The sequence below is a fragment of the Eufriesea mexicana genome, unplaced genomic scaffold (genome assembly GCF_001483705.2).
Source record: "Eufriesea mexicana isolate 0111107269 unplaced genomic scaffold, ASM148370v2 scaffold484, whole genome shotgun sequence".
NCBI classification, from domain to species: Eukaryota; Metazoa; Arthropoda; class Insecta; order Hymenoptera; family Apidae; genus Eufriesea; species Eufriesea mexicana.
In genome coordinates this window covers 648029-665048 of record NW_016908637.1, presented here as the reverse complement: position 1 = coordinate 665048, position 17020 = coordinate 648029, and the positions used below count along the sequence as shown (strand labels likewise).

Sequence of the window (17020 nt, the reverse complement as noted above, 5' to 3'; positions counted from 1 at the left end):
AAAGAGATGAATAATTGATGGAAAGAAATTTTCTAATTTTCTATTATTGAAAGAGTGAAAAGTAGGTATATAAACAGGATAATTATAAAAATTATTCAATAATAAAATGAAATATAAACGATAATGTTTCCCGACATGTACCGAATAGAATTCGTCCAGGGATTAAAAATAATAGTATAACTTTCTTATCTTAAATATATAAGTTTTGAAGGTTTCAAATTTATTATTACAATTTTACTCCAATTATTACGCAATGTTTGAATCTGAATATTTGGTATAAATGCCATATTTCAAACGTTGAAACTTCCGTCATGAAACTTAGAAATAAGTGTCAATACATGTATCATAATATATTTCAATCTGTGTACATACCTTTACCATTCTTACAACTTTCACGCTATTTATTTTTTATTGGATCTCTATAAATTTCTGATTTCTAAGTTTAAGAGAAAGCTACTTTTAAACTTGATTAATTTTATGACATCGCGATATTCCTTCCATTGATTGTATGGCGATATATTATATTATCCATGATTTGAAAATCGGGTAAATAGAAGAAAAATAAACTTGGAAACAAATTCCTTTTCCTATGATACATCTCTTAAATATTGAAATTCATCGATAAACCTATCGATGTAATCACAAATGTCGGAAATACTTGTATGGAAGTTTGCTTGCATAGATAATCAAAAGTCTTACTTTGATAAGTTATTAATACGATAAATTTACTCGAAAAGGCGTTACGTTAACAAATGATTTATACGGTCTTCTATAATAATATCATATTATTTTAGCAAACAGATTAATCTAAATGGTGACTGTGTTGTAAACAAAATAATCGAATAAGTACTTGATCACTTCTATGCGGTAATTACTCCAATGAGTAGACATCTGTGGCTTCAGTGGTACATTTTGAGAAAGTGACAGTGGATTAGTTATTTTTATATCCTGTACTAATATCGAATCAAGTATTCTATGAGCATAATATTGGAATTCCATGTAATATCCTTCTCTAAGACACAGATAACGATAAACAATCCCATTTGTAAAGTGAGTAACTGTAGCTTCACGATAAAAACTGCTTTTGAGCAAAGGATGGAAAATTAGTGGCTGCCACTGTACAGGCAACGATAGTGCTCGGCCTCGTTTTATGTATATTAAAGCTTCTGGTAAAATAGGAATTGCAAAAATTCCATTGCCAATATATGGCAAATAATGATGCTCTCCAACCTTTGGTGGGTTATGGAGGATGTTTACATTATACTCCGCAATATCTAAATGGAAGGGAGCTAGTCTTTCGTTCATACAACGATCCTCGATTGCTATAAGAACAAACTACGTTATTACACAAAATATATATTGTATATATGAGTTCGCGGATATTAGACACTTCAGATCACTGAAGAGTATTTCTTAATATGCCACTTGCCTAATGTTATTCTTTTCTTAAGAATATTGCATTTTGCTTTGTCTCGTTATCTCCATGACAGAATCAAAATATACATATTTACTTTTATACTCTTACTCTTATTCACTCTCACTTTGATAGTTGAAAAGTTCGATAACTCTACAGGTCGAGTGCAATGCAAAAATGAAAAGACAGCTAGCGGAGAGGAATACTGATCTAAATGTAAGTAACAGGATAGTAGGATATGCGTATAAAGGTATTGTACATAAATTTTCATTACGCTCATACGAAAAATGTCGCATCTACATCGTAACACGAGATACATCGGGACCAAATGAGAGACTGCGATAAAGCATTAGTGTAGATACAGGATCAGCATTAATTGTTTAACAAAAAAATAAAGACAATGCTAATGTAACATACATAATAAGTATGCTAATTACTACTATGTCAGCATATAGCAAAGGTGAAGCGAGGTAGAGCGAATCGAATACACCTTTTGAACTTGAGCCGTCACGCTAACCATCTCCTCATCTTTGCACTGTATAAGCTTGTAAGCTTGTAAGCTCCTTTTTCTTTTATTCTCTACTCTAAAAGTATCCACAATTGGCCAATATTCGTGAACTCAGATACAAGAAATAACAATACAAATAACGATAACGATAACGATAACTTTTATATAAAATGTTTAAGTAATAAACCTCAGCATTTTCAAGCACATTTGAACTTCAATTTACATTGCCATAAAAGTATTTTACATCGAAAGTATTGTACATATTACAATTGGAAAAAAACTGTAATAACAAATATACGGGTTCTCTATCGTCCTAAGTATTCATTGACAAAGTATTTTCTGCTACTGGAACTAAACCGTTGGTTACGATATGCATGTTTCGTGAAATATTGTGGAATAGGTACATATCTTATTAAGACAGTTGAAATATATGAAAACGAAAATTTGATATAAATATTTATTTACAGTAACATATTTATAACGAACGACGTAATTTCGAGGGTTACAAATATTATAAATGCGATAAAGAACTATATGTAAGATCATGATAGTAAAAAGTAGCGAATAACAAAAATTATAAAATAAAGAAAGAAGATATTGGTGAGTGTGGTGGTGTACAGGAATGAAAATATAGTTTGAAAAACGGCAGAAATCTCCCGAATCTATCCTTCCTCGAAATCTTCAGAGGAATTTAGATGCATATTCAATTATAGTAAAAAAATGTGGAAATCATCTACATTTCATATAAAGTGAACGTTTAATGTGACGAATAAACAAAGTAGACTCTTATTGAGAGCTGACTCCTATTTTAAAAACTTCAACTTGTTCGGTAAGAAAAGAGCAGTCTAGCATTCGCCAATTTCTTTAACAACATTTTGAAACTTGAAGAATTTAACCGTTAAATTAGTTCAAATACTTGAACCTTTATGTTTCACCTTCATTATGGATAAACCATTCGTAGATGGAAAATGCAACGATACATTCGGTAGGTTCGCTTCCAATAACATATGCTGATATGGTAGTACAATAGGCTTAAATCTTAATATTGTGAATCTGCGTATACACTAATACTTTGTATCGCTTGCCGTCGCTAGAATGTTGAAATTTATGCAAGTATGATATGGAACGAACATGTAAAATTCACATGAGATATGTAGGAATGGAACGAGTGCGGCCATGAAAAAATGTTAAGAGGGCGAGTGGCCGAGTGCGAAAGGATCGATTATAAGGGACACCTATAACAGAGTCGAGTGCAAGCAACGAGCAAAAGTTTAGGAATCCGTCCTGAATGTTTCAAGTACTGTGAGAGGTCAGTGAATTTCCAGCGTGGCAATATGTATCAATGAGTGTTTGAGAGACCGTGTTAGCGAGTAGAATTAGTCTTACCTTATTTGTTATTTGTTATCTTTGAAATATATAATATTTATTAATCATTATCGGTGTTACTGTTTGACAGAATATACATATACCTATTCAATCCTGTGTGTGACCCCTCTCCCCTTAACAAAGTATACAATAACAAGAATTATTACACCAGGAAAAAATATTTTCACGATTAATGATGGGACACTTATATCGTACAACAACAAACTAATCCTTTAACACGTTGACGCCGGCGCCCGAATTCACTGTCTTTGCTCCGTGTGTAGGGCGGCGACCGAATTCAGTGCCTGCCCGTGGGGCGGCGCAGCGCCAAATTATACTATTCAACATAATACCAACGCGGTAATACCCACTAGATGATTCTTATAGATCTCGACGAGCTAAAAACGAATCTGATATCAGTTTTTCTCCATCACTCCAAGTTTTTGAGAAAATCGATTTTGGAGATCGCAATTTTTCAAATTTGACTTTAATTTATAACAAAACTACAAAAGCTATATGATTCCTGTTGGATTCAATGAATTCCGTGCAGTTCAACTAATACATTCGTATACAATAGTTTGGCAATATCAATTTGCATATACCTGTAAATGTTAAGTAAAGTTGACGGGACCAGTTTTGGCTCTAATTTTGGAGTACTCTTTTCGATTTTTCTCAAAAAGTAGAAGCTTGGCGCGAATTCTGACCATCGCACGCAATTTTGTGAACATTTTTCTATAAGAAACGTTCATAGTGCGAATGAAAAAGTCAAAAAGTTTGTTAACTTCGTGGAGGAAAAAAAAATATTCGTGCACGTTCATCGGAGAACGATCGCAGGCGTAAGGAACATGCACGACGAAAATAATGTTAGGATAATGCTACGAGGTAGTGTAAGCTTTAGTCGTAAGTTATGTTGAGTGTGAGCGGCAATTTCGTCGAACCCCCGATTGACATGTTTGAAACAATTGCATCAAAAGATTAAATAATTATGTTCAGTTTATGAAATTGAATTTTTATGTTTTTACTATTGAATGTTTGTTCATAATGTTGAGGTAAAATAATATAAACCTATTTTGTGAAATATAAGTGTGACCCACCGTAATGCTCGCTGCCTCACGGAACAGACATGTGTGACCCACCGGTGGTGCACGGCGACGTCAACGTGTTAAAGTTGTATAATTGGACTTTTCAGCCTCTGATATAACATCCACACATTCTCACAATAAAATTCATTAGAATCGTTAGAATGAGTGATGAAGAAAATATTTACAACATGTACAGAGGAGTTGAAAGAAAGGGAGGGAAAAAGTGAAAAATATGCAAGAATATGCAAGAACGTACAAGAACTGGAAAGAAGAATGCGCAAATTAGAATGGAAGAAAATGTATTGACATTTTTGGTTTAATTGTTATCGACGGAGTGGTTGAGAATGATGGCAGACCTCTGGCGCTAAATGTCAGATCCAAGTGTGCGTGGATCTGTGCGTCGTTCTTTTGTTTCTTTGTCTCTTCCCGTTGCGCTTCATTGTTTCGCGAAATCGGCCACGTGGTGACATATAGAAAGTAATACATGTAAACGGAAAGCGTACTTAGTTTAATACCTTTTGCTTTTCTGTCCTGTTGTTTTCTTTTCTTTAACAAAGTAACATAGTAGGCAAAGCATGGTTCAGTGCAAGTTTAAGAAGAAAGGAGAAGAAATTTTGTGACAAATTTAGTGCTGCGAAAGTTGACCTTTTGTGAAGTAACGATTTTCGTTCAAATGGAACGGAACTATGGAAACTAAGCCAGTATTACCTACGCTGTTGGAAGAAAACTTTCAAAGGTGCAAGTTTTCAAGATGTTTGAAAACTTGGGAGGTTTTTTTTGATTTTGTGGATGAAGATGCGGCGAGCTGACCCGCATGAAGAAAAAATGACGCAAAAGCACGTAGCATTCTGGTCTGGATACTTGCAAAGAAGCATGATTCGGTGAATGAGCTATGAAGAAAACTGGTAAGCCTTTTTGAAATTGCCACGACAAACAATAAAGTATCGCTCGAGTATTATAACTACAAATTCGAAAACGATATAACAGTGGCCACGTATTTAAGTGGTCTAAATGTCCTTCTGCAAAAATTCTCATCTGTAAATGTAGATTGTTGATAACAAATCCGTGATTTCTAAGATTGTTGATGACTTACCCTTAGAATTTAATATCTTCCGGAATATACGGAACTTATCTTCGGCCGCTACACCAGACTTATCAAAACTTATTTGAGAACAGAAATTGTTAATATTTGAGAACAGCCTCGAGAAAAAGACAGACATCAAGGTTGAAGCGTTTGTAGCAAAGGGTCAAAAGGGTATGAAGAGAAAGAAAGATAATTACGGGAACGCAATCACATGTTTCGGCTGCAAAGAAAAATTCGACAAAGTTCAATTCGACAGGTAAACAAGAAAATTCAAAATTACAGTAAGTAACTGGCGTTTGTGTAGGTGCGTCTGAGAGAGGTGAGTTCAACAACGGTACTATCAACAAAGTTTGATACGCTGATAGCGCAGCTTCGTTTCATATGACAGAGAATTTGTGCTGGTTTGATGAAATGAGAAATCACCTGAACCGATAAACGTAACTATTGCAAATATCAGTGTCATGCAGGCTGTAGGTTCTATATTTGCCAAAGATGGGACCAACCAGTTTATTCTCCATCGAGTGCTTGTGACAAAGAACTCGAAATCTTTGCTGATACCAAAATCATTGGTCTAAAGAAGAAAAATTCCACAGAAAGAAAGACTAAAGAAGCGAGAATAAAGATAAAAGTGTTGGGAAACAATGTTCGTTCAGGATGACTTAGCAATAAACAGTACCGTAAATAATTGACTTTTCAAATTAATTTCTTTGAACAAATTTTACCTTTTTTTTTTCTTTTTTTCTCCTATATTTGTATATCGAATGTTTAATATATACCAAAATACCAAATACGGATAAATCAAAATTTTGAATTCCACGATGTTGAAGAAATACATTTAGTTTAACAAGAAAAATCAATCTCGTATATGAAATGTCTAAGTGAACTGCGCGTGAAGAAAGGTTCTGACAATGAGATACAGTATAGTTTGCTTAAAACGATTCGTTTAAGACGTTTGCTTAAGAATTGAGATAACTTTAGAAAGATGATTGAATGAACGAAGAATAAAGATCAACTATAATAAATGCAATCGTATTATCTTCAAATTGCCCAGACAAAAGTAGTTAAATATTTAGGACTTCACCTCGACTGAAAATTAACATGGGAAGAAGAAAATTAAGATATAAGTAAAAAAAATGAATCTAAGTAGGATGAAGAGGAAGTATATGTACTGGCTGACAAGTAGGCGAACTAAATTAAGCGTCGAAAACAAACTACTGATCTATAAAGTCATAATTAAACCTATATATGCACATCGCTAAAATTAAGGACATGGAATCAGTACTATTAAGAACGGTAGTAGATGTACCTTGGTATATGAAAAATTAACTGTAAGATGTACGGAAAGACCTGGAAATTCATTCCGTCGTGGAGGAAATTCAACGCCGTGGAACAAATTCAGGCAGGCAGATATAAATTCCAGGACCTACTGATGTAAACTCAGGCATAACTAAACTTCTGTAAAAGTGCTAATTCAAGGATTAGCAACCTCGGGTCATCCACACAATCGTAACGTCTTACCGAATGTCCATAGGACAAATTGCGAGAATCAAATTTAATCAGATTTATCAGATTATCCTATATATATGTAGATCAGATTACAGATCAGGTTATCAGATATTACAGATTTATAGATTTATCAGATATAAAAACTCAATTTAGCCACACTTAACCCAATAGACTTTTGCAGGAAAAAAATCATATGAGCACAAAATCCAATACATGAAAAGTACTACAACATCGTCAATAAAATAGAAATAAACAAAGAACTAACACAGAAAAACCTAAACAACGGCGAATTGTTTCCAGAAACAGAGGGATTTATAATTACGACCCAGGACCAAGTAGTAGCAACCAGAAACTATAGAAAACACATAATCAAAGAGAACGCAATAGTAAATGATACATATAGAAAATGTCACCAAACACAGGAAACAATAAATCACTTAATCAGTGAATGCAAATTTATGGCTGCAAAAGAATACAGATGATGACCAATAGATCATATAGCAAATAACATAGCAGCAAAAATAATACACTAGGCGATAAAACAAGCATACGGGACCAGTACAGATAACACACCGTACTACAAATATACACCAAACTGCATAATCGAAAATGAAAATTATACGAGATGCCGAGACCGAACCATACACGCTAATAAAACAATAATCCACAATAGACCAGATATAATAAACCAGATATGAGATAAGAAGCAAAAGATCACCAACCTCGGATCATCTCTAAACATATCAAGCCTGAGTAACACAAACATTATAGCCAAACATTTTATGAAGGAAAAATTGAAAAATATGAAAACCTCAAAATAGAGATTCAACGTATATGGAAACAGGAAATAGTTACAGTGTTGCAAAAAAACTGAACTTGGACAAAAATACACACGCATATCCGCAATAATGCTAAAAATGTGTTACAGGCAGTCCGGCAATTTCTGCAGTCGGAAACTTAGGTCGCAACAGAGCAGAATCATGGTTAGACTTGGCATTCAGCTCGTCCACCGAATGAAAACCCAAATATACTGAATAAGAACATAAATAACAACAACAATAAGATTCAGAAATATTCTCAATATCACAATAATAGTATTAGAAGTCAAGTTAAAGCAATTCCAGCTTGGCGAGGAATTATTTATAGGAAAAATTGTACGTAACAAGATCGAAATCTGTGACAAATGGAACGCAAATATTGAGCTGAACAACATAAAGATAAAATATCAATTACATACAGAAGCAATGGTAAACTTATTGGCAAGAGAAACACGGAAATCATTACAGTAATTACAAAGTGCGCATTTAAAAATGAATAGAACTACGATTACAGATCAACGGTTATCTGCAATTGGGCAAAACTGTCTCAAGATATAAAGTGGAAAATACAAAATAACATAGAATTTATTGTTGTTAAAATTGCAAGCACTAGCATACTAGGTGCAAGAACATGTCAAAGATTAGATTATTATTCTGATAGATAGTGCAAGATTTATGTTGCACTAAAACGATAATATTTCATACTAATTCCAAAGTAAAAACATATAAAGATATGTTTAACGACATTGGTTGTCTACCTAATTTCATAATCGAGTTAACCGTTGATAAGCCATTTAATTTCATACAATGGAAATTTAGAAATAATTACAGAAATAAAAGAGTCCACTGATTGGGTTAGTTCATTAAATCTTGGTGAAAGAGATGATAGAATAAATTCTTTATTTGTAACGGTAATAATTTTTCTTGATCAGAATTGTCTAAGCAACGTGTTTCGCTTGATATTCGCTTCTGAAAAAGTTATTGTTGACTTCGCATGTGGAAAGAAAAAATCATCAGGAGTTGCAAAAATGTGCATGTTCCCTGATTAGCAGTTGATTAAAACGAGAATATTCCCTAAAGAAGGAACATTCTCAATGGCAAGGTGGTCGTTGGTGAAGTTAACCCGTGCTTCGAGATGAAGCGCACTGACGGAAGATAAGTACTTGTGCAGTTATTCACACGTTGGTGACTTTTTTCGAGAGATGACTACGACGATGCGTCGCTACGTCATCATTCGTTTATAGCCCCTTCGAAAGCAGGGATCAGCCGGAACCAGCGCACATGGCCTGGTTTCGATCTCTGTAGGCCCATTGTTAGCCAATTCCTAAGTGCTGTCACTTACAATTTCGTTAAATTGGGCGTTGAAGAATTTTTCGTGTCAATAAAAAGAAATTTACTAAAATGTACAATAACGAAAGTAAAAATAAAAAATATCGAACACGAAATTACTTAGTATTTACAATCTGGCTGTTAGAACATCGCAACGAGTCTTGTAAACTGGGTCTTTTCTTCCACAACAGCACAAATATTTAAAAAAATATTAAGTTTTACACAATATCTGATTCAGAATATGTATGAATTCTAGAAATCTGAACTAGGCAATTTAGAGACCTCATTCCGTCGCGAATGTTGAAACGGTCAAGGCAAAATTCGGTATTAATCCAAATAATGTTTAGGAGTTACAACAATATCTGAGCATGACCAATTTTTTGGTCCCTTCATAAGTAATTTATGAAAAAAGATAACTATTTTAAGAAATCTATTACGTAAAAATGTAGAATTGACTTCCAAATTTATATAATTCTAAAAAAAAAATATGTATAATAGCTTTGTCTATCGATACATCGAGAGATACAACGGGAACCGATATAATATAAGATGAATCCAATGCATTTACCTCGAGTACATTGACTTGATTTCCACGCAAACTTTACACAGTCAAATTAAAAGAGGTATTTGGTCCTGTACACGGATGTGTAAAATTCCATCAATATTCAGGGTTAGTCACCTTTAAAATTAAAACCAGAAATATTTTCGTTACTTTGAATGATGCAAAAAAAATATGCAAAGCAGAAGATTTTCCTTTTGAAGGGGTAGATATTGGCACGAAAACGACTCCTTTCTCAAGTCATCCTCATTTTCTTAAATGGGACGATATATTTTTACTACCACGGTATTATGTATTGAGCTTCGCATTACCATCCATGAAATAATTTTTACGAGTATCTTTGCTTTTACTATTCTCTGTAATATTGAAGCAACAGGTCATCGTAAAAAAATCCATTTTCTCCGGACTATTCTGCGTTAATAGCGTTTATTAGTTCATTATTTCTTTATGTATCAAATGAGCTGAAAAATAATTATTATAAGACTGCAGTTTGACGTACAAATGCAACGGCTGAACTTATATCACCCGCTTTATGCATAGGTTCTACGCCCTAATCACGAAAGCATGTTCTCTTACTGTACTCTTTTTTCTATTCTATAATCGCGATAAAGTATACGAATACATCAACAGATCCCCCAACAACAACGTACTGCCTATGTATGTAACGACATCATTAAACGTACATAAATAAAATATTACAAAATGTGTTCAAACTGACAATCGTTAGCGTCTAAACATGTTTGTCTTGTTAAAATAACATGTATCCACTATTGTTATTATCGCAGATAAATATTGTATGTTTTTTCTTCCAAGTCAATTTTAACATTTAATTTATGACTTTTTAGAAATGAATACAGAGAAAAATACTGTCTTTTGTTTTCTATAGCTTTTATTTGGTAGCAATTAATTATAGATAAAAACAAAAGTAACAGATTTTAAAAATTTCAGTAAAAAAAATTAGAAACAAGAGAGAATTGTAAAGAACATTTAAAAATTTAGGGATAGAGAACATTGAAACGCAATTAAGCATTTCTTATCGACAAAAAATAAATAATCAAAACGAAATCGTAAAAAAGGATCACGAGAATTTCTTGCAAGAAAAACATGAAAAATTCTGGAAATTCTTTAATCCTAAATCTGAGAGTGCTGAATTTTTAGAGTCTATTTTAAAACATCTAAAAATTGCGTTAAATGATGATTATAAATTAATCGTTGAAACAAATGATAATATTATTGTAAGAAATGGAGAAGGTGTAGGTATGCAAACCATTATTAAACAATCATATAGGAAAGCACATTTTGTAGTACATCGTTATGCTCATCAACTTAATTTAATAACAGAAAAAACAGCAAGACAATATTCACAAGCTCGAATTTTATTGGTAACTATGCTGAAGTACCTGCAATTTTTCAAAGTCACCTAAACAAATTCCTCGAGCATCAAATACTCGATAGAATTTCAATAGTAAGGTGGTAAACAGAGTTTTTGGAGATACAGAATCTCTTAAAAATAATAACGATTTAGTAACTGTACAAACAGCTGCAAGACAACTTGGCATGTTAAATGACATAGATTTCAATTTTTGGTTAAAATTTTTCGGTCAGATTATGTCTCGTGTTGATATTTTGTATTGTAGACCGTTACAGAACCGTGATGCAAGTTTAATCACTGTGAAGCGGTGAAGGAATTTATTACGATCATTGGAAGAAAAAAGAAAGGAAAACAAAAAATAATTACCATTCAATTAACGAAGAATATTTGCATTTGACGGAAAAAGCAAAATTTTCGCAGCAAGATAATAAATGTAGCAACGAAAGAAATATGCAATTATATTATATGTCGGACAAAAGAGCAATTGTCCTTCGCTAAAGATTGTTCTTTCCTTGTATTTCTCAAAATAATACAAATGAATTGCTATTAACCGAACTACAAGAAACTGTGAATGCATACTCCAATTTCAGATAAAACGCGACTAAATACAAAATTACGTGTTCTATATGAACGTCAAAGGAATTACAGCCCTTTTAAGAAATTCAATGACACAAAATAAACTGATAGTTTTAGCAGCATTAAATATAGAAAAAGACATGTTTATAAATATAGTAAACTTTAACTTTAACTATAAAGTTGTAGATCAATTTGTTGATCGATGGAACGAAGAATGGAATTTAAATATAATTAGAGAAATACCTATTAACGTTTTTTTACATTCAAATGTACAATATGTACACAATAAACTGTGTCTGTATAACTAAATAAAATTATATGTATAACTTTAATAAACGATAATCAGACGTAATAACAGGTTTATTCTATAAATATTAATTATTCTATAAATGGATGACTGAAATCAAAAAACTGCTGTAACATAATATAAAAAATTGATTATAGTATGAATAAAGAAATTAGCTCGACCGATGACCTTTTACTTAAGAAAACTGCATTAACTATACCTAACGAGTTTAGAAAAGAAATAATTGATGAAATAGGTACACGATCATTATCAAGGCCTGAATCGAGATCAAGTACGGGGTACATATTATTGTACGGGGTATGTATTATATGAAAACGCAAATAGATATAAAAAAATAAACGAGAACATATTAGAACAAGGCTGATACTTGTGTAGAATGGCTTGAGTGATAAGACAACATGGACAACGTGGACAATGTGTGCATCCTTACTAAAAGGTGTACAGTAATCCAAATCGTCGCAAATCTAGCAGAACAAATCCTCATTTTTCTTGTTTGCTCACTGTTACGAATCTGAGATTAGATTATGGTAACTAAAAGTGACTCCATCTCCAGTCTCATCATACTAGTGCAGTCATCATCGGTATGTCTTACAATTAGTAATACGGTCATAAATTTAATCATTTTTGGCGATACATCCGCGTTGGTGAAATTATTATACATACAAGACAGTTAGACGATCTCTTCAATTAATTCGGACTAAAAATGATATTTTTACCATATAAATTCTAATAAAAAAGATATCTAAATATAATATACATAAATATTGTGTATTATATTTCGATACATTACATTACATAAGAATTTATAACATCTTCTTTACGTATTGCGTGTAACACTTCATTTCTCCCTGTAGAAGTTATTGTTATTATTGTAGTATCGCAAGTTTTCCACTGCATGCTTTTCCAAAGCTCGGTGGCTTTACGAAAGTCACCGAGGGTTCGAAGGCCAAGTCAGTCGGAAAAACCCTGGGCGATGCGTCAGGCCCTTAGCACGACCATATTTGGTTATGTCGTAGGAGGCATTGGAAAACGCGTGCATGATGTGCATGATGGGAAGAAGAATATAAAAGGACGAGGACGTTCTGAGTTAGAGGGAAAGTTGTCGACAGAGAATTGTCGATTAGGGGGTTGTCGAGGAGAGCAGAATTGTCGAAGTTAGTTACCAGAGTTGTTGTTGTTGCTAGTTGTGAGTTGTAATAGGAGAGTTGTTGTAGAGGAGAGAAGTGTAGGTGGAGCGTTGTGATAAATTGTAACAATTCGTATCTTTAACGTTACTCACATACTCTATCACTGTTAATTTATTATTAAATAAATATATGTACCATCAACAAATCATCTGTACATTATCATCGTGGTTTTTTCAAATGTCTGGTTAAGTATATAATAAATATTCATTCATAATGTGTGTCCGTGATGTAACAACGTTTCAGAAAAATGTAAAATTATGCCCGAAGTTTTTTAGCTTCTGTTATTTATACAGGTTATCCCAGCAACGGTAATAGAACCGGGAAGGGGATGATTCAACATACAGAAACGAATCGAACAAAAAAAATAAAATCTTTTAATTGGAAACTTGATTTCCGAAAAAATCGAAGACTTTGAATATTTATTGAGTGCGCGTGCACTTGACACCGTTGTTCTGGAATAAAAAATGCTAAAAAATACAAAAATATCTCTTAAAATAAACATTAACAATTTTTTTATTTTTAAATATTACTGAATATTTGTTAACTTTTACATTTTATTTTAGCACATCAAAAACCATACAATTTTTTATTATATTTTACCGTTTCTGTGTTCTAAAGCAGTGGATCTTTAAGGGGTGATTTCAGATTTTTCTTTATGTTTCAACTTGCATTTTTTATTCCAAAGACAACGGCGCGTGTGTGACGAATAATGTAATTAATAATGTAATTAATAATGTAATAAAGATTGCTATAAAGATTATTAATAATGTAATAAATACCCAGCCGCTCACGCTAGTTGTACTCGGGATACGCTAGGTGTACGTGCACTCGACCAATATTCAAAGTCGACTTTCTCGAAAACGAAGTTCGCAATAAAAAAAATTTTACTCTTTTCGTTCGATTCGTTTCTGTATATAGAATCACCCCCTTCGCGATTGTAGTACCGTTGCTGGGACACTCTGTATATCGTTATGCTAGTTGCATGTCACTACTAGTATAAACTATGAATAAACATAAATATCCACTTTTTGCTTTGTACAATTCATATGTTTTTATGCCAAATATAGATACTTTGTGTAGCTGGAATCCTGTATTATTTTCGGAGATGTGTGGCGTTTCTGTGGCGTTTGAGTTCTTAAACAAGCCACCAGTATTTTGATTTATTTTGGGGGGTTTTCGTTTGTGTCTAACGTTGATAGTTTGTGCATAAATTTCATGTTTGGATCATTTGGTGCAATTTTTTTGTTATATAAGAGTCTTTTGTCTCGCGTACTTCTATTATAGCGATAAATTAGTGAGACGCTGTTTTCGTTTTGTATGATGCCCTATTGGTCGAAGTAGGTAAACGTCTCGGGTGGTGTGTAGCCTGTTCTTCTGGTGTGTTCCAAGTATAGGAGGTTAGGGTAATATGAATGTGCTATTAGTGAGTTCGTCGAGTTCCTATCTAGATTAGCTCAATGATTTCTAATTAGTCTCAGTATAAATATGTCTATTCGGATTATTTTTGCTTCTTCGTATAATTTATAGTTGCTGATGTGTTTTGTGTAGTTGTAAGTAATCTTTTCCATGGTCATTGCGCTGATATTGGACCATATCTGGCAGGCGTATGTGATTATTGGTCTTACTAGAATTTTGTAACATAGTATTTTTGCAGTTTTGTGTCTTTTCTCTCTGCGTAGAATAATCTTTTGTTCGCGAAGAATGTGCTTTTAGCCTTGCGTAGTTAGATGCTAACGTGGTCGTTATAGTTTAGTTTAAAATCTAGGTGGATCTTTAGATAGCGAACAATTTATTTGCGTGGTATTGAGACGTTAGTGCTGTTCAGTGTGTGTATGGCGTTTGATGTTTTGGAGACGTATGGCCTGAATAGGATGGATTCGAATTTAGTTGGGTTTATCTTAAGTTTCCAAGTTTCGAAGTAATCTTGTCTTTTCATGAATAAATCTTGTAGTTCGGTTTTTATAAGAGAGGGATTGTTTCCTCGGACGTATATTAACTCTTTGCGATTGAGTATCTGCAAATAGCCGTCCAATTCTGTTTACAGCTGCGGAAACGTATTCCGTAGCAGCTAGAGTACGTTTGTCTTTTTAAGTGATAAGATACGCATGATTATAGTATACTAAACAAATTAATGGTGAGAAAATCGAAAGGAACAGAATACAAAAAAGATTAATGCATTTGCAATATTTTCTCGACTACGTGCGTCAATACTTCTCGTCCACAGCAACGCTCGCTTGTCGAGCCGCTTCGACCGTAAAGGGTTAATAAATCGTCTGCAAATGCTATGACTAATTTGTTCGTATTATTGTTCAGGTTATAAAACTGTAGCAGGTCGCTAATGAATATATTAAATAGTATCGGTGAGTTGACTGTCCCTTGTTGGAGTATGTTTATGATTCTGAAGAGTCTGGTTGATATGTTTTCGTCGTCTGTTACGCAAAAGCGTTTATCGTGGAGCATGTTCCATAACATTTTTATGAGGTGTCTGGGGAAGTTCGTTTTTATTAGTTTATGGAATAGCCCATCAAGCTATACCGTGTCGATTGCTTTCTCTAAGTCTACGAAGCAAGCATCGACACAGTCTCCTGCGTTCCTAGCCCAGCAGATGTCTGATGTGAACTTGTTTATGGCGTGTATTGTGAAATGTTTATGTCTAAAGCCAAATTGGCACTTGGGAATTACGTTGTAATTTTCGCAATCGTTCAACGGGGCTTTGTTGATTATAACTTCAAATATTTTACCGATATTTGGCAGTAGGCTTATGGGACGGTAGCTGGAGGGGCAACTTCTGTTGTTGCCTTTCTTCATGATGGTGATTAGTTTGGCCGTTTTCCATTTTGTGAGGAAGTATGTAAGGTTTAAGCAGGTATTGAATATTATTGCGTAGTAACGAATGAAACGGCCGGGCGAGCGAGGGGCGGAGGGGCGAGGAGGGGATAATCTGTTTAGGGTAATGTTTGGTATATGGTCAAAGTTGTAGGATTTTTTTTTGTTAAGTTTGTTGAAGATGATTTGAAGTTTACCTTCATTTGTAAAGTAATTGCGTCATATCAACGTTTCGTCCGGGTTGTCGGCTCTGTTATTTCTGATGAAGTTGCAATTGTTACAATGTGCGTTTTGTCCTCCGTTATTTCGTCTTTCATTATGTCTATTTTTTGTTTAAGGATATTTGCTAGTTTGGGTTTTCCCATATGGTCGTTTTGCGTGTGTACTACTTGTAGATGGGTGCCTATTACGTTTATCTTGTCTGTGAGTTCATTGATAATAAAGATGTTCTTGTCGTCTTTTCGTAGCGAATTAATGTTTATGGAGACTTCTTGTAAGAGTTTTGTTGCATGGCTTGAAATTTTTAGCGTTTCTATGTTTTGTGGCTCTTTGTGTCTGAATATGTAGTTTATATTGGGAAAGAGGTATGGTAATGGTTAACATAGATTTTGAATGTGTGTGCGTGCGTGCGTGCGTGCGTGCGTGCGTGTGTTGATATAATAAAAGAACGACGTTTGTAAGAAAGAGATGAGTGGGACCAGTATGCATGGGATGCCAATATATAATGGATTCAGGTTATTGTGATAAATGAGTATACGTGTAATGATTGCGGTGTTGTGTGAATTGTGTATGTCATGTAATGTATGAAAGTAGAAAGAACAAAGCAGAGAAATTGAGCATAGGTCAGTTGTAACTGAGTTGTAATAGTGAAAATAAGTGTGAGAATGTGATTGCGAGAAATTAATTAGATTTATACTTAATATTTGTGTTTGATCATTTTTTTGTAATTAAATAAAGAATTGTTCTTATTGTTATTCATCCACCACTAACAATTTGATAGCAGAGCTTTAGGTTGTTTAGGTTGTTATCAATAACATACTAAAGAACATTCTAGAAATGAATGGCTGACGCGTGGAATATCGCAAAC

The 17020-nt window shown here is 33.6% G+C and overlaps 1 protein-coding gene across 1 annotated transcript in view; it reads right to left on the bottom strand.

Moving 5' to 3' along the window:
* The window catches only part of LOC108545562 (uncharacterized protein KIAA2013 homolog), a 46615-nt gene that overhangs the window by 13182 nt on the left and 16413 nt on the right, over nucleotides 1–17020 (bottom strand). Inside the window, exon 2 of the mRNA XM_017897243.1 lies at nucleotides 851–1322. Within this exon, the coding sequence (XP_017752732.1) occupies nucleotides 851–1322 (472 nt within the window). The remainder of the gene's footprint in view (nucleotides 1–850; nucleotides 1323–17020) is intronic.